General features: G+C 38.3%; 1 protein-coding gene and 1 pseudogene across 2 annotated transcripts in view; both read left to right on the forward strand.

Moving 5' to 3' along the window:
* The window catches only part of LOC306663221 (transportin-1-like), a 572,343-nt pseudogene that overhangs the window by 379,202 nt on the left and 173,391 nt on the right, over nt 1–19,750 (forward strand). The gene's annotated exons all lie outside the window — the stretch shown is intronic.
* On the forward strand, nt 4,040–4,972 carry LOC306663385 (olfactory receptor 14C36-like; the record flags this gene model as incomplete). Its single annotated transcript, XM_079143766.1, has 1 exon — nt 4,040–4,972. The coding sequence occupies one exon, from the start codon at nt 4,040–4,042 to the stop codon at nt 4,970–4,972; it is 933 nt and encodes a 310-aa protein (XP_078999892.1).

A 19,750-nucleotide genomic window follows, 5' to 3' on the forward strand; every position in this document is an offset into this window, starting at 1 on the left:
TGTGTGTGCTGGCATGTGGCCAGGTCTCTCTCCCCTGGTCTCTGAAGATGCTGCTGCCTAGTGCTGTGCTCACCCCTCTGGCCGCCTCTGCAGGTTGAGCTCTGGGCTCCTGGGGTCCAGCTCCCACTGGAAAGGCACCAGGTTCAAATAAAACAGAAACAACTGAGCTCCACACATCCTACAGGGCACTGTGCTTGCTGTATAGATCCACTGTGGAGCAGACACACTTGATGGAAGAAGCCAAGGACAGACACACTCCTCTTCTCAAGTGGACAACAGGCAACACTCGGGAGTGAGTCATTGGACCTTAGTGTCTAAATGAATCTGATACTCACTTTTGTTCTGCCCATCATATTGCTCTCCCATCTAGTGAGTACCCAGCCCAGGGAAGGAATGATGGGTTAAATCTGCAATGAACAGCAGGCACAGAGAGGCCTTCTAAACACTGTGGTATTTGCTATGATATCAGGTGCTTGAGTAACAAACATATCTACAGTATGGTGTGTGTCTGCAAAGTATTTGCAAGTGAGACATGTATAGCTCTTCCTGCTGCTCTAATGAGTTTAAAGTTCTTCTTGTCACATTACTTCTACTTACAGCAAACTCAGAAAATGCACAGAATTATCTGCAAAGATTTCAGAGGCCTCAAAGAAATACATACTGAATAAGGAAAAAGGAAGACAAAATGCCACATATCTTGCAGGTGACCAGAAGGTAGATGAGAATTCATTTATGCAAATGACATACATTCACATCATTAGTAGCTGTGGGAAATTAAAAAAAAAATTGTCCACAATTTTCATTGAAGCATTTTGAATTCATCAATCTCAGCTTTTTTGAATCCATCATCTCGGGTTTTACTGATCACAATTATGTCCTAATTTCAATATTTTTTATATTTTATATTAAAGTTATATCAGTTGTGATTATAGGACATGTGTGTCCAGTGGTAAAAATGTAAAAACAGAGTTATGCAGCATTTGGAGGCACATTTTAAAGGTCAAAATGTTATAAAGTGTGCCTTGGCTTTCCTCAATGACTGACCAATAGCACTAAGTGACAATTGCTAATACTGAAAAATGTAATTTAGAAAATAATTAATTCCTGTGTCTTAGAACCATAGCAGGACTTTACATTTTTACATGAAATTGATTTACCATATCTTAAGCACTATAAAGAGAAGGATCCAAAGGGAAAACCCAAGCAATCTGTTTACAAAGGAAAGCAGTGGAAAAAATCCTCTTCAAATTTATGACCTTAACACATGCTAACTTCTCCTCCAACTTATTTTCCAGAACCTCATGCTACCAGAACATGGTTGTATTTATGCCCCATCGTTTTGTTTTCTGAGGAAATTTTCAACAAGCACTTTTCACCTGTTAATAGAGAATGTAGTCTTAAATACTCCAAAGTGATTGAGGTCAAACTGCAGAAACTAAAGCTTATTTCTAATTTTATGCGATCCTTCAATATGTACAATCAGAAAAGTGAAAAATTGTGCTCCATTTTTGTATGATTTATCAAAATGCATAAATGTATTCTACTGTCATGTATAACTAAGTAGAACATATAAAATGGTTAATAAAAATCTAGATTCATAAAGTAATCATATTTTGTAGATCTCCAAGTATAGTCTAAGTGCCTGTAAAAGTTAGATGGTAATTCACATATTTATTTTATTACATCCATAATCTGAAGTTTCCTATGAGACTGATCCATGAAAAAAGTAAGTCAAATTTAGAAAGGAATATCGTAAGTTATATTTACACCACATAAGCAAAGAAGGACATCTATTAAGTTGATTCAATTCAAATGATTTACTGGAGAATTTACTAAATTGTTTAGGGAAAACAAAACATTATTTGGTTTAGCATTAAAAAATTTGAAACTAAGAACATGTCTCCATTGTTCTACGCCAGCTTCCAGATCCTAAACCCATAGTTAATTTTCCATCTTATATTTGACCCAAATGCCTGGGTTTGATCAGCAATTACCCATGTAGTGCCTGGAGGTCAGTAGGGAGACTGAAAGGCTGCAGGGTGTCTGATATGGATTTGTCTCATCATCCATCACCTTCTAAATTTGTCATATATTTACATGCTTACACACTATATTATTGTATTATTTCTCCCACAGTAATCACATTATTTGAAAATACCAATATTTTTCTTCTTTAAAAACCTCAAGATCTGAAATACCTGTGACCATATCTTGCCATCAGTTATATTTGTTGAAAGAGCACTAAAGAGACTTACCTGGCAAGTACCCAGTCCCCTGGGCTTGATGACCTCACCCCCGCCTGCACTGTGTGGGCTACAGCAGTGAAGAAGGGGCAGAGCCTGCTTGGGAGCTCTTCATCTGTCAATCAGAAGAAGAAAGAAAATCAGTCCAGGTGAATTGTCAGTCAATAAAACAACCAGGCATTTTAGTTCATTAACCACTGCCCAGAAAGCCATGCACTTGCCCTTAAAAGATAAAATGATTAAGGATACATGGACCAGAATAAAGTAATTTGCACCAGTGACCTGGGGTGATGGATGTGTACAGATTTAGGAAAAGGAAAATGTAGTATAACTTGTTGATTTCCAAAACTTCACAAAATTGAAATGAAAATTACAGATTATGAAGAAGGTTTCAGAGGAAAGATTGCATTGGAGAGTCTTTTAAAATCCAGTACTTACAAATGGGAAAAAATTAAATCAACAGCTCATTGTAAAGACATCAGCAGTGAACAGGTGGCTCCCTCAGGCTGAAAGTCAGGTTTGTGTTAGGAAGGAATGGGGATGGGGAGACAAAGACTGCAATTAGACTGTATAGGACCACTTGAATTTCACACTGGCTGCAAAATTAACACCACACTACCTCTGTCTGAACACCCACACATAAGAGTGGGGGACACACATTTTTCCAGAGGAGCCCAGAGAGGCTCATCAGGATCACTTTTCTAAGGCAAGTGTGGTTAACCTGGTACAGTGTTGAGGAGGACCCAGGTTTCCAGAGGGCACAGGAATTCATGATGTAGGGGACTCAGGACTGAAGTGGTCTGAGATGCTGCAGAAGAGCTGTAACTATGAGCAAAATCCTCCTTTCAGTGTAAACACTCAGTATCATTTTGTATACTTACGACATTGAGAAGAAAGGAATATAATCAATGCTGTCAACAAGAAAGGACAAATGAGTGTTTAGATAATAGAATATTCAGTCTCATGGTACTGAACACAGGATAAAGACATATTAAGGTAAAAAGTAGGAGTAGGAGAATGTCAGCAGGATTGGAAGCTGGAGGCTTTAAACACCTTACACTGATCAGTTGGAGAAGAAAATAGAGCCCCAGGGGAGCTGCAGCAGGTCTGGCTGACGGTAGTGGCAATGAGACAGCACCAGCCACGTCCTGGGAGCAGTGGGGAGAGTGTGGGACTGAGGGGAGTCCAGGTGCAGTCAGTCACCTCAGATCACCACAGCACTGGACCTGTGGGCCTGGAATGGGAATGTGTGCTTTTTAGAGATGGTTTACTCATGAGTAAACATTTTTCATTTTCATAATGATAAATATTCTGACACTTGAATAGATTCTTATTTAAAATATTTACAAATTGTAATTTGAATAATTTAGTGTGGATACAATGACAGGATTACACTGAAACTGTATTTGTGGCAGAGAAAGAAGGTTACTAAATGACAGAGCATTAAGAGCACACTGTCACTCAGGTGGCCCTGCAGCAGAGGAGGTGAGCATCACCTGCAGGAGTTCTTCAGGGGAGTCTCAGGAGGTCAAGGGAGCCATGATAGAGGAGCTGAGGACAACCTTGGAGGTTACACCCAGACCCTGGGCTTCAGAGCTCCACACCTGCATGGGGAGTTGATCTCTGATCAGAAATGATTAAATGTATCAAAAAACCAGGAGTGACCTTTCCTCTGCAAGAAAAGAAATGCAAAGTAAAAGAGAACACTGGACATGATATGTAGAGTAATTGCATTAATCACTCTTTGCTTCCCCTTTTACCTCTTTATCTTCCCAGTCAACCAGAATTTGCAGAACATGGCAAACTCCACCATGGTAATGGAATTTCTCCTCCTGGGCTCTCCTGATGGCTGGAAACTGAGTTTCCTCTATTTCAAGGTATTGCTACTTACCTATCTGAGTACCCTGTTAGGAAACCTGCTCATCATCACTGTCACCACTGCTGACCAGAACCTGCACACACCCATGTACTTCTTCCTCAGGAATCTGTCCATCTTGGACATGTGCTTCATTTCCATCACTGTCCCCAATGCCTGTGTCAACTCCATCACTGGAAACAGGGCCATTTCAGTGGCTGGTTGTGCAACCCAAATCTTCCTGGTCATTTTTTGTGCATATGTTGAACTTCTTTTTCTCTCCATCATGGCCTGGGACTGCTATGTGGCCATCTGCCAGCCCCTCCAGTATCTTATCATTATGAACCCTCAGTTTTGTGTTCACATGACCCTGGCGTCCCTACTCAGTGGTGTGGTGTATGCAGGTGTGCACACTGGGAACACATTCCAGCTGTCCTTCTGCCAGTCAAACGTGATCCATCAGTTCTTCTGTGATGTCCCCTCCCTGCTGAGGCTCTCCTGCTCTGACACCACCGTTAACAAGGTCCTTATTCTTGTGTCTGCTGTGGTGGTCTGTGGTGGTTGCTTCATTTTTATTGCCATGTCATATATTGGCATATTTTCTACTGTGCTGAAATCTCCCAACAGAGCCCCAGGGAAGGCCTTCTCCACCTGCACCCCTCACATCCTTGTGGTGTCCATCTTCCTCAGCTCCATCACAGGTGTGTACCTGAGACCTTTAGCAAACTCTGACACACTCCAGGACTTGATTCTCTCTGCCTTTTACACCATGGTTCCTCCCTTCTTGAATCCTCTCATCTACAGTCTCAGGAACAAACAAGTAAGGGAAGCAGTGATGAGAATCATGGGAAGACAGTTGCTTTCAGAGAAATGATAAGGATGGTTTTCAGCATTATCCTTATTTCACTGATTAAGGTCCTTAATTAGGTACAATGCTCTTCATAGCTGTGCTTTACAAGTCACACTGCTTTCTCTAATGACTTCTATTTTGTCCTGGATACTTGATCTTATGGAATATTTTTTATTTACAACAACATTTCTATATATCCTTTATAAAATGTATGATGTTAATGAATACATCTATAATCAATAAATATAATTCAAGTATTTATTGAAATCTTTTAAAATTATATATGTTTATGATTCACCAAACTGTTTGCAATAACTCTATCTCATAGTTTCAAAGAGGGAAACCTCACAAATTAAACATGGAGACAATATGAACTCACCTCATTTGATCTCATTCAGTGGTCTTATTTGTTGATGAGTGAAGTAAAAATGGAAAGTCTGTGGTACACATCTGTGTCAATTTAATTACATTGGAAATATGCAAAAATCCAATCCTGAGGCAGTTATCACCAAATTATAGAGAGAATCACAGTAATAATTCTCTCCATCTGGTACATGGAAAAAGAAGAACCTCCTTGTCCGTGAAGTAAACAGAGGGCCGTGGTTATGGCACCCTGTATCCTGACAGTCAAATCCACCCACTGGGGAAGAGGACGTGCCTTCCTCAGCCACATTAGCTGCCAGTCTTCTATTATGTCTGAGAGTGATCCTGTGACAGGGACCCAACTTCAGGGCTGAGTTGAAGGACAGCTTTCTGACAATATCCTCCCACTCATTTTAATTCTGTAATATTTAAGGGATGTGTCATGCCTGATAAAGATGAGGAGATGGACTGAAATTGTCTGGCCTCAGAGTTTCACCCATGTCAACTGTCCACTCACTCTGGACATCATAAGGTAAACCTCTGTACTTGTCCCTTTGCACCCTGTGGCCATCTTTCATCCTTTTACACAGTTTATTTGTTTCAAAAATTTGAGTGTCCTCACTGGCATTTGCTCTGCAAATCATTAATTGGAAATGACATATACTCACTGACAATTTATCCAAGAAATCTAATATAGTCATATAAGAACAAAAGAGTTCATACAAATCACAGTCAATGATTAAATTCCAAATTACAAGAAGAGTTTTGTTCACCTGTAAGTAAATAAAGGACAAAAAATATAAATGTATTTATTACCTAGGAAAATACAAAAGCCTAAACATTCATAATTAATGAATAAATACAGTTCCTCATGTTTTCAGACAAGGGAATGCTTGCTTTAGGATCCAGTGAGCTCCCCAGTGCTGGCTAATGCAGGAAGCCTTGAACTGCTGTCACAGGATCTAACCCAGAACACACGCTCTGTCCACCAACTGTGTCCCATGGCTGCTGGTTCTCACTGCCCCATGTGCACTGCTAGAGCAGAAGGACCTTCAGAGAACCCCAGTGACTTCTGCACACATCACCTTGACATGCATTTCTGGTACAACTATAGCTCATTGAATGCTAATTCTTGAATGTTTCATTAGTTGAGGTAGTCAGGTAAATTGTTTAAATTTAATGGATAAAATTAGGAAGCAATTAAGCTGCAACCCCCATTTCTATTGAGAGGTATCTCTTAGAGGCATAGTTTGGGACATTTAACTTCTCTTTCCTATTGAAATACCTGGTAGCAAAAAGATGAAAAAATGAAATATGATATAAGGACCTCATGATATCTCAAATTTTGTGTCAAATAATGCAAAATACTGTGGGTATGTGGATCTGTTAAGAATCTTCTGCAAAATTTGGCAAAAAATTTTACTTTGCATACTAGCTATGAACCAAGGAATGGATATTTTTATCGTAATATCACTTATGTCAAAGCTACAATTTGAATGCCAGTTTTTCTCAAATATCAGGTCTATCCTAATAAGGACACTACAAGAGTACTTATTAGAGTATTTTTGTGTTTATGTGCTTTGACCTGCACAGATGTTAATTCAGATATGAGTGAGGGGTGATGTGGGATAATTAAAAAAGCATTTTAACATTTAAAGATAGATGGAATCATGTGGGATACTCATTTCTGGTTGAGAACAGTGACCCTGAGCTGGCTCAGCATTTTTATTATATTGGTATATCATCAAAAGCTTATTTCTGAAATAGTTTCTGCATAGCAGGCAGGCTTGAACATAACAGCACTGATGCAACATTATGGTTATTTTTATATGCTCAGAATTCCCTGTCCCAGGGGATTAGTTCCTCAGATTGAAGGTTATGACTTATCTCTAAGCCTTTGCACAATTTCCCTAGGCAGGACATCACCATAGCATATGGACAATCTTAAAGTGTACTTTTGCTCAGGGGGTTCCCAGCAAAGCAGTCACCAAAACAACAGGGAAATCAAAAGCCTTGATCCACATCACCACTTCCCATGACTAGGTTTGTCAGTGCTTTGTAGAATCAAAACTGCAGAAGACAAAGATTTACCACAGCACATAGTCAAAAATTTGATGAGAGCTTAGCAAACAACAAGACAATGTGGTAGCTTTGTATAGATCATTTAAAGGTAATATTCATGACTGAGAACATTAGTACATATCTTTCAGACTTTCCCAATTTTACTTTTGTAAGGCGTTTAAAATATTTCTATCAGTAAAAAGACATAACATTATAAGAATATTGTTATTTCTATCAGTAGAGAGAAAAATCGGATTTAACCAAAGTTTAAAACACATCATTTTCAAAACCTGGTTTCAAAGAAGTGTTTATAAACAAAAGGTAGACCCTAAAGAAATGCTAAGTATTTCATACCTAGACAACAGGAAAGGGGCTAAGGCTATCTAAGGAATTGCAAGACCACAACCCTTGCACACTCAAGGATATAGGAGTGAAAATTCTCTGGAGAAGGGTCTTGGGGACACCCTGCTTGCACAGGGGACCCAGCAAGTGAGATTACTATGCTGAGCAAGGAAGACATTCAGAAACCACCATGAAATTAATTTTAGAAACCCAACTATGGTGTGAGCTGCCATCAGACTTATCATCATCTACATAGTGCTAACTCTGCAGGAATGCAGGTAATCAAGGTAACAGGTCATGATGACTTCCACCATCATTTCAAAAAAAGGCCTGTTCATCCATGCAAATTGCAGCATAGTCTTAGGCTTGGCCAGCTGTCCCTGACAGGTTAATGGGAGAATCTCTGAAGGTGAAGCCAAAGTCAGAACAGAACCCCCAGAAATTTATTGTTTATGTAGCATAAACTGTCTGCCAAGTAATGTTGCTGGCTACATAGAGAGCTAAAGGCAGAGAGAACACTTATGGTCTACAACTGGCAAGAGCACTAGGGCAGGAATTCCCAGCCCTTTGGAAGGAACATCTTTCAGTCAAGGGTCCTAGATGGTGGATGAGGAATTATGGGTGGAGTTATTTTTGTTCAGCTGGTTTTTGGTTTTGCTCCTGACCATCCATTCTTTCCACAGCACTACCATATCCTTTTGAAATGGGAAGGTTTACATTTTACCATTGAATGTTGGATGTATGTAACTCAATTTAGATTTTTATTGGGGCTCAGAGCCAAGAGTTTACCTTCAGCTTCAGGTGAGATTTTTGACTTGTACTTTTGGACAAAGCTGGAATTTTAAGTGTATGGGAACCTTGAAAATAGACTAAATTCATTTTGAAATGTGAAATGGACATGAGATTTACATGTCCAGTGGTGAAATGTTATGAATGGGATGGGAGATGGCTCCCAAAATTTCTATATTGGGGCATAAATTTTCAATTGTGAAATGATTGAATATGATAGCTACAACCTAATCAGTGTGTCCTGGTTTGAATGAATTGAGTGGGTGGGAGCTTTAAGCATATGGGGGCATTGATGGAGGAGGTGGAACACTGTCATTAAGGCCTGGAACATCCAACTTCATTACATCCTCTTTCCCATTCCTGGTCTTTGCTTATGACAGCCAATCCTGAGCAGTCTCCTTCTGCTGAGTCTTTACTCAATGTGCCCACAAAATGGGCAAATTCATGGAATTGGTTGATGATAAACTCTGAACCTATGAATCAGAATATGATTTACCTGAGTTACCATTTGCTTCTTGTGGATTTTTTTAACTATGTAATTTGGTCACAAAAATAAAAATCTGACTCATAAAAATTATTCATCATAATCCCACAGAGTACAGACTGTATACCAGAGATATAAAAAATGGCAAAACATATGACATCTAGTAAATCAGTCCCATTATATTAACAGACTGAGGAGAAATAGGTCCAAAAATGAAAGTGTTGATTAAAATACTTCTGAGGTATGCAAATAATGGAGCGTCATTCATCATTAAGGAATGAAATAATGAAACATTATACAAGGTGGAATAATTTTTGAAAACATTAGGCTTAGTGAAGCAAGAAGAAAGATCATAAACTGAATGCTTTATTTATGTGAAATCTGAAAAGATGTAAATTCAAATATACAGAATATACTTAGAGTTTTCAAGTGGCTGAAAGTAGGAATAACAGAGAAAGCATGTGTAACAGATTACAGGGTTCATCTAAAATGATAAAAGTAATTGGGAACAAGTTGTAGCTGGATTTTGTGCAATTTTTTAATGTGGTGAATAATACTGATTTGTTAACCATGAACTGTTTCAACTATCAACATTATGTCATGTGGATTTCATCTCAAAGAGAAGAAATGTTGCTGCTGAATTCAGACAGTGTTAGATATTTCTCACATGCAGTTTGCTGAGTGACTGAGAGTGGCACACAACCCTTAATGTCACCTGATCCAAATACACACCCCCAACTCACACTGAGGTGAAGGAGGCAGAGATGAAAACACCCAGTGAGCACCATCAGTCTCTCCTCAGTGCTGCTCATTTCTCAGTAATCCATTCAGAGGATGCCCAGCTTCCACTGTCCACACTGGCACATAGCCAGGTCCTCTCTTTTGGCTCTGGAGAGGTTGTTGACTGAGGGTGTGGTCAGGCTTCCTACTGTCTCTGCAGGCTGAGCTCTAGGTTCCCAGAGACCATGTTCCCACTGGGAAGCACAGGTTCACATGAAGCAGGGTAGACTGAGCACCCCACATCCCATATGGCACTGGGCTAGATGGACAGGTCCACACTGGCTGCAGACACAGTTGATGGGAGAAACTAAGGAGAGTCAGGGTTTTCTCCCACATGGAGAACAGGCAGCACTCAGATGTAAGCACTTGGCAGTAGAGTTCAAAGCATATGAAGCCTCATTTTTATTCTGCTTAGAAAATTACACTCTCATCCAGGGATTCAACTTGTCAGGAATTGATTTGTTAATTCTCCAAGATAAGAGGCACAGAGATGTGTTGTAAACACTCGAGAATTTTCTCATTTCTAGTGCTTCATTAGTAATGTAACTGGAGTGTGTTGAATGTCTACAGAGAGTTTGCAAGTAACCCCTGTGATAGTCCTTCATGCTGCCTCTTATGTGTATAAAATTATTCTTTTCAAGTTACTTTTACTTACCACACACTTCAAAAATGAAAAGAATTGTCTCCTAAGATTCGAGAGATGACAAATAATTTCATTCAGATTGAAGCAAAAAGGACAAATTGTCATGGAGTTGACAGGTGACAGGTAGGTAGATATGAATTCATTTAGCAAATGACATACATTCTTATATTTCAGTAGCTTTAGAAATAAAGCATCTAATGTTGTATACATTTTTTACCAAACCACTTTGATGTCATCAATCTCACCTTTTGGTTCTGATCTCAATTATGTTCTCCTTTAAATAATTTTTCACATTTTATATTAAGGAACAATAGGTGTAAGTGTGGGGTAGTGTGTCCAGTGTTAAAAATGTTTACAGGGGCTCACAGCCAATAATTTACCTTCAATATCAGGTGAGATTTTGGACTTGCACTTTGAAGCAATGGTGGAATTTTCAGACTAGTGATCCTTGCACATGGACTAAAATCATTTTGCATTGTGAAATGAACATGAGTGTAGGAGGTCTGGTTTTGAAACTTTGTGGATGGGATGTGACATGTCTCCCATATTTCCTAATTGGCAAGGAGTTTCCAAGGTAAAATGATTGAATATTGAAAGCAACAACCTTATCAGTCCATCCTGGTTTGAATGAATAAATTGACCAGGTGGCTGCTTTATGAATGTTTGAGCATTGCGGGAGGAGGTGGCCACTGGGGTCAAGCCCTGTAAGCAGTAATCTTTCTTCAATCCCTTTTTCCCTTCCCTGTCTTTGCTTCCTAATTGAAACTTCCTGAACAACTTCCCTCTGCTGGGTCCTTCCTCAATGTGCCAAAATCATGGTCACAAAACCATGGAATTGGCAGAAGACACATGACTAAAACTCTGAATCTATGAGCCAAAATGTGCTTTCCTTGATCTGAGTTGGTTTTTTGTTTGGGGTGTCGATTTTTGTTGTTCTTGTTTGATGTTTGTTCGGTTTATTTTTTGTACCAGAGTTTGAACTCAGGGCCACTCAATCACTAAGCCTCATCTCCAGCCTTCTTTTGTATTTTATTTAGAGACATCATCTCCCTGAGTTGCTTACCAGTTTGTTGTTGCTGAGACTGGCTTTGAAGCCATGATCCTCCAGCCTCAGCCTCCCAAATCAATGGGATTACAAGTATGCACCACTGCAATGGGCATTTTTTTTGTTTGTTTTTGATCCAGTATTTTTTCACAACAACACAAACCTGCTAGGCACAATTATTCAACATAATCTTAGAAAGTATAAAGAGTTTGTCAGAATTTTCAAAGATGGCAAAAGATATGATAACCAATAAATCAGTTGCTTTGTATGAGCAGAATGAAAAAAAAAATATGTCCACCAATGCACATGTTGATTAAAATATTTCTGGCAAACACATTTAATGGAATGAAATAATGGTACATGGTATAAGGTGGATTAATTTCAATCATGTTAGGCTAACTTCATTCAGAATACAGATCATATACTGAATAATTTATTTATATGATATTTCACAAATATGAAAGTTCAAAGACACAGAGCACAGTTAGTGTTTTCCAGTGACTGCAGTTAGAGATAATATGGACAATGTTGTGTAATGGATCAATGAGTCATTTGAAATAATAAAAGTATTCGGGAAAAAGATGAAGTTGAAAGTTGTACAATTGTGCAGTACAATAAATAACGCTGAACTGGTCATCATGAACTATTACACCAGTTAACTTTTTGTAACCTGAATCTTATCTCAATTGTAAGAATTTTTGCTGTTGAACTGCAGTGTTAGCTGTTTCCCACTTAGAGGCTGGTGAGTGAGGGAGAGTTTTCATCATCCTAATGTAAACTGATCCCATAAACACCCCCAACTCACACTGAGGTGAAGGAGACAGAGATGAGAACACACAGTGAGCCCATCAGTCTCTCCTCAGTGCTACTCACTTCTCAGCAATGACTTAAGGCATGTCCAGCCCAGGAGTTCCACTATCATCCAATGCCCATGCTGGCAGGTGGCCAGTTCCTCTCTCCTGGGCTCTGGAGGTGCTCCTGCCTGTTGCTCTGCTGTCTCTTCAGGGTAAGCTCTGGGGTCTCCAGGGCACTGCTCCCTTGTTTACTGCTCCCTTAAAGTAAACAAGGTGGCTTGTTTACTTTAAGCAGAAAGACTGAGCTCTTCACATCCCACATGGCACAGTGCTGGCTGACAGATCTACACTGGTTGCAGGCATAATTGATAGAAGATGAGGAGAGACTCAATTCTGCTCCCCTGTGGAGAACCGGCAACACTCAGGAGTGAATATTGGGCCTTTAGAGTCTAAATACACCTGAAGACTCATCCATATTCTGTTCAAAAAACTGCAATCTCATCAAGAGAGTCAGCTATCCCAGGAAACAAATGGTTAATTATGCAAAGAATAACAGACCAGAGAAGTTTTGTGAACACTGTAGTGTTTGCTATGACTCTTAGTGCTTCTATAGTAATGTACCTGGACCGTCATGGATGTTTGCACAGTGTTTGCAAGTAATGCATGCGACAGTTTCTCATATTGCTACTTATGTGTTTAAAATGACTCTTTTCAAATTACTTTTACTTACCACACACTTAGAAAAATGGACAAGATTATCTGCACAGATAAGAGAGCTGACATAGAAATACATTCATAAAAGGGCAAGAAAGACAAAATCTCAAACTGATGTGTGACAGGTAGATAGATAAGAGTTTACTGAGCAAATGACACGCATTCTTATTTTTCAGCAGCTTTGGGAACAAATCTTCTAATATTGTGTTTTCACTGAAGCATTTTGAGTTCATCAAGCTCACCTTTTGTCCTGATCACAATTATGTTCTCCTTTCCAATAATTATTTCACATCATACTAAATGTATATCAGGTGTAACGAGTATGTGTGTCCACTGGTAAAATATAAAAATAAGGTCACACAGCCTTTGGAAGCACATTATGGAGGTCAGGATATTACAAAGCTCCCCTCAGCATTCCTAATGGATGATCATTAGCACTAGACCACAATTGCTAATAGGAAATAAGTAATTTAGAAAATAATTATTTCCTGTTTTACAACCCAAGCAATCCTTTGCATTATTAAATGCAATCTGTTTCCTATACCCTTCAAAATTCCCATACCCTTCTAAATACTATCAAAAGAAGAAACAAAAGGGAAAACTCACAACTTTTCTCTCTTATAGAGGAAAGAATTTGGAGCACTCCCTCCTCATATTTCTGACATTAAACATGTGCTACCTTCTCCTCTGGCTTCTTTTCTTGACCCTCTTGCTACCTGAGCTTTGTTTTATTTATGTCCCATCTCATGGTTTTTGTGATGAAATTTTCAATAAACTTAATGGAGAATGAATGTGTGTGAGTGTGTGTGATTGTGTGTGTGTGTGTGTGTGATGGAATATTAGTCACGTTTAAAGAAAACTGAAATACTGCTAGAAGGATGGAGTTGGAGTATATCATGCTAAGTGAAATAAGCTAAACTCAAAAAACCAAAGACTGAAAGTTTTCTCTGATATGCAGATGCTAATTCACAATAAGGTGGGGGTACTAAAGAAGGATACAATTAATTTAGATTAGGTAGAAGGAAGTGAAGGAAGGGGTAGGGATGATAGTAGAGTGAAGATACATTATTATCTCATGCATATAGAGGATTCCATGACAGGTGTCATCCTACAATATGAACAATGAAAAAAATTAGAAATTATATTACCTTTATGTATGATTTATCAAAGTGAATAAATGCATCCTACTGTCATATATAACTAATTAGAACAAATTTTAAAATTAATAAAGGAATGTAAAAATATTTTGAATAAAGGAAAATAGAAATCTGAGTGCTCTAAAATTACTGAGGTCAATCTACAGGTACTAAAGCTTATGTCTTATTTTAAAAAACCTAGGTTCATAAAGTAATCATACTGTGTAGATCTCCAAGAATATGCTGAGGACGTATGAAACTTAGGTTGTGATTCACATATTACTGTGCCATCTCCAAAACCTGAAATTTCCTACAAGACCTTTGATGAGAAAAATAAGTCAAATTTTGAGAAGAATTTTTCAAGTTGGAGTTAAAACACGTAAGCAAAGAAGGACATCAATTAAGCTCATATGATTCAAATGACTTAATGTAGAATTCACTTAATATATTGGGTGGGAAAAAGCAGTACATGGTTCAGTATTGAAAAAATAGAATACAAGAACATGTCTCTGAATTTCTATGCAGGCTTCCAGATCCTAAACTGCTATTTAACTTTCCATCTTGTATTTGACGCGAATGCCTGGGGTTGAGCAGCAATAACCTGTGAAGTGCCTAAAGGTGAGAAGGAAGGATGAAAAACTGCAAGGTGTTTAATATGGATTTGCCTCATCACCCTCACCTTCTGAGTTTGTCATATGTATTTACACTCTTACACACTGTATTACTGTATTATCTCTCCCATGATAATCAAATTATTTAAAAATATCAATAACTTTCATTTTTTAAACCTCAAAATCTGAAATACCTGTGGCCATATTTGTGTCATTAGTTATATTTTATGACCGAGTACTGCATTAAATAGACTTATCTTACAATTACACAGGGTGCTGAGCTTGCAGGACCTAACCCCAGGCTGCACAGTGTGGGCTACAGCCGAGTAGATGGGCAGAGTCTGCTTGGGAGCTTTTCATCTGTAAATCAATAGAATAAAGAAAGCCAGTGCAAGTGAGAAGTCAGTCAACAATGCCACAGGTATTAGTTTATTAACCACTATGCAGGAAGTCATGTACTTGCTCCTGAAAGGTAAAATGATGCATGATCCATGGTACAAAATCAAGAAGCCTGCACCAGTAACTTGGAGGGCTGGCTACATACTGATTCATTGAAAGGTTGATTAACATGTTGATTTCTAACACTACAGAAAAATGGAAGAGAGTTTCAGAGGATAAATGGCATTTGAGTATCCTTTAAAGTCCAGTATATACAATTGGAAAAATTAAATCAGTAGCGCACTGTAAAATAGTGAGCAGTGAAAAAGAATATTCCTCAGGTGAAAGTCAGATTTGTGTCAGGGAGGAATGGGAGATGATGAAAGAAACAGATAGCAGGTAGACTGAGTAGGACCCCTTGAACTTCACCCTCTCTGTGCAATTAACAGCAACATGCAGGTATCTGACCACCCACCCTGAACCTGGGGTACACACACCTTTCCAGAGGAGCCCAGGCACGTTCAGCAGAAAGATAACTTTGAAGGGTGTGTGTAGTGAGGAGGAGGATCCATGTTTGCAGAGGCCAGAGGATGATGATATATGTGACTCAGGATCGAACTTTCCTGGCATGATGCCAAATTGCTGTAACTGTGAGTAAACCATTACTTTCAGGATATATAGTCAGTATCATTGTAAATAATTTTGATGCATTGAGAAGAAAAGAATATAAATGGAAGGGTCAACAAGACTGAGGCAAATTGTTTTTAGCCAAAGGGATCTTCTGTAAAGGTGAATTTGGTCTAGGTGTAAAGATTAAAGGGAAAAAAAAACCACAGGAGATGCTGAAAGCAAGAAGTGGCTCCCTTGTGAAAACCAATTCAGTTTTGCTATCTATTCCAGGGTTAAATCAATTGACATTAGATTAATTAGTGCAGTTAGCTTTGCACATATGCAGATCACATAACTTGCTTGCTTCTCAGTGTCCACTAGTTCCAAATGATTTTTATAATAAGATAATGTCTCCAAGCCTCAAGGACAGAGAAGTTGCAGAGCATTTCTAACCTATTCAAACAGAAGGTCTTCCTGTGCTGAGGAGTTTGCTCACCTGATGGATTTACATTCCTCTGATCATTTACTGACCTGAAATCTCTACAACTCCCCTTTTTGTTGTGTATGACTTTTAAATAGACATGACTTGGCTTTTGTGTAAACAAAGTGGAGGAAGAAAGCAAGGCAGAGGTTGGCAAAAAGCAGCACAGCATAATAAGGCATGTATCAATAAATATTCTCCATTGAAATGTGTTTGATCCAGGTAAAATTTGATAGTCGTGAGGTTAACCAATCTAATAAATTCCACCTTCCATCATCTTTTTGAACTTTTGTTACAATGTATTTAAGATGATCAAATTTTTTTTGGATGGGGTTACTGTTCTCAGTTAAATTAATAAAGCCACATATTAATAAGTGTCTGGTGTCCTTTATGATGCAACAGCAGCAAATAATCAATAGCAATCCTATTATAATGAATAGCTTGAAGATACAAATTTCAGAAGAATTAACCAATTTTACTAAGTGGACACAAATATTATAATGAATGCAGAAAGTCAAAGATGGAGCAGTTTTTTGTACAGGGCCACCAGCAACAGGGATGCAACAACAGAGAAAAAATGCAGTAATAGGCAAGAGCATTGTGGAATTTGGGGTAAGTTTTATAAACAGAGATATAAACAAATTTTCTGGGGTACATTTTAAATCCTCTATGCTAGAAATTCTTGATCAGATGTTTCTAAATGCTTTGTGTCCACCAAAGTCAATAGAGGATTAGAAGATGAATTCCCTTGGGTCTCTTGTCCTCCTTGGAATTTCCTTCTTTGAATTAGGATCCTCTTCATTGAGGAACAACTGGAATTTGGGAATGGGGTTTTCAAGTCCTTGATGCCAGGTCATGATGTTGGACAGGTCTCATAACCTGGCAGGAATTAAGACACGAACTGTAGATTAAGAACAGTAGCATATCCCTTCCCCTAAGTAATCAAAGTTACAGGGTCTTGCCATATCAGATCTGGTGGAACGCAGTATTTTACATAAATCTTTGGTAGTGGTTCCTTAGGTTTAAAGTGTCTGTTCAAGACTGAGGACCAGCACTGTGCATTATCATCATGTTGTACATTAAGAGCTCTCATTGCAAACAAGGCATTATTGAAAGCATTATTAACATGAGTAAGGCTAGGTACTCTTTTATGTTTTTGTTTTAAAAGGCATGATTTAAGCGCGCAATGTGCATGTTCAACTATGCCCTTCTGAGTAGGATTGTGGAGAATTCCATGGGTTAGAATTACATTATATTGATTATAAAACTGAGCAAAGGCTTTGGATGTATAAGCAGTATTTACACTGTCGGTTTTTAAATAATGAAATTTACCCATGGTGGCAATGCACAAGATAAATGAGAGATACAGACTGAGACCATCTCTGAACGATGTGCACTGGCCCATATAAGGCCTAAGGACATATCTATCTATGGTAACATGGAAGAAAGAATAGGGGTGGAAGGGAGGAAATTGAGTTGCATTCACCTGCCAAAGTGCATTAGAAAGTAAACCTGGAGGGTTTAGGGTTTCCCAAGTAGGGGAACAACAGGGTGTGCAATGAGAGCAATTATTAGTGATGAAACAGACCTGTTAAGAGGAATAGAAAAGGTTTTCATTAAACCTTATTAAACCTTAAGATAGAATATTGATGAAAAAATTGTGTGATTCCATGGCATCTGAAAAGAGAGAATAAATTGATTTCATAGCAGCATCAGTATGAGCATTTCCATCAGTGAGCATTCTGGGAATCTCAGTGTCACTACGTATGTGAGTAAGAAATACTGGAGCTGTACAATCCTGTAAAAGGGATCGAAGAGTGATAAACAGAGATAACAAATTAGAGTCCAAATGAGGTGACAGTATTCCAGGGGAAATATGAGGCATCAGTTTGGCTATATACTGAGAATCTGCCATGAGGTTTAAGGTGGTGGGAAACATACAAAGAGCCAAAATAATTGCAACTAATATTGCCCACTGAGGAGAAGCTTGAAGAAATGTGTAATAATCATTCCATTTTTTATCAGTCGATATAGATATCATGTCCCATTGTTTTCCTCCACCAGTGTAGACAGTAATCCCACTAGAAAGTGGAATGGAGGAGATTGTAGAAGAAGGAACACAGAGACTTGACACGATAAGGAAAGGTGTTCATCTGGAGGTGCATGGAAAGCAATAGGAGCCAAAACATCAGTTTAGACAGCTTGAAGAAATGAAGAAAATTGTAAATGTTGTGAATGTAAAGTCTTTTCATGAGTAAGAGAAAGTACATGAATATGAGTTCCTATAAGAGATAAAATATGATTGTGACCTTCAGAGATCCATTGAGCATAGATATCAGCATAAGGGAGTCTACTTCTTCCTGAAAAGTGGGGAGCATATGACTACTCTATTTTATACAAGCCTTGATTATAAATGGCATCAACTGCAGCAAAGGCATAAGGATTTACTGTAAAGATTATTTTAGATCTAAGAACAAAGAGTGTTGGGAGTCTATCCATAAGAACTGTAGATAATTTTTCATTAACATGTTGAAGACCTGTAATCAGTGCAGGAGTTAACTGGAAAAAAGTGGGGGGATTACATTCCTTTTTCAACACCTGATAAAAAGCAATAGCGTATCAGTAGTTAAAGAAATATATGGTCAGGCCCAATTTAAATGTCCTAAACATTGTTGCAAATAAACTAAGAAAATTTTGGAAGAAAGAGACAATTTTGGAATATGAGGAACAGAATAACATTGGAGTATTTTATGTCCTGAGTAGTTAAAAGGAAGTTGTCTTTAATTTTTTTTTTCTGTGGCCATATGGGGGACAGATTATAAAAGAATGTGTAGCAATTTAGTAAAATAACTTTTGCCTAAGTATTCATGCAGATATGAAAGTATCAACTCTGTAATGATGAACATGAATTTGTGGGGATAATTGTCAGAAAGGCTGAAGAGTCTTATTCACAAAATTTTGACATAATGTGACGCTACTGAACATACCTTAAGGAAGAACTTTCCACTGATATCTATCAGCAGGCTTATGATCATTGAAAACAGAAACTGGGAAGGCAATTATTTCTCCATCATGAAGAAAGAGAGGAATGGTTATAAAAGATAAACCCAGTCTTTTATGTCTATTACATGTAAGAAAAATTCCTGAGGAATTAGATTTATGGTGAGGCAATTCACACTGAAGTAGACCCATAGGTTGTATCATTTATAACTTCTCTTAAATCTTGAAATATTCTCCATTACCCTGATTTCTTTTTTATGATAAAAATGGGCATATTCCATAGACTGGTAGAATGTTCAATATGTCCAAATTGAAACTGTTCTTGAATGAGTGCCCCTGTGGTTGCTAAATTTTTCTTAGACCATGGCCATTGTTCTAGCCAGACAGGAATGATGACCACCATCAATTTGAATGGCAAGGCAGTCAAATCTGCAGAGGCCCCTATAAAAAAGGAGATTCCATAGACATTTGTAAATTGTGCAAGATGTTCCTGCCACATACAGAAAGGGAATTTCATACGTATGCTTGAATATGAGTAATACCTTGCTCTGGGTTGGAAGGGTGGAGCATCA

This window comes from Sciurus vulgaris, assembly GCF_902686455.1.
Source record: "Sciurus vulgaris genome assembly, chromosome: 6".
Classification (NCBI taxonomy): Eukaryota; Metazoa; Chordata; class Mammalia; order Rodentia; family Sciuridae; genus Sciurus; species Sciurus vulgaris.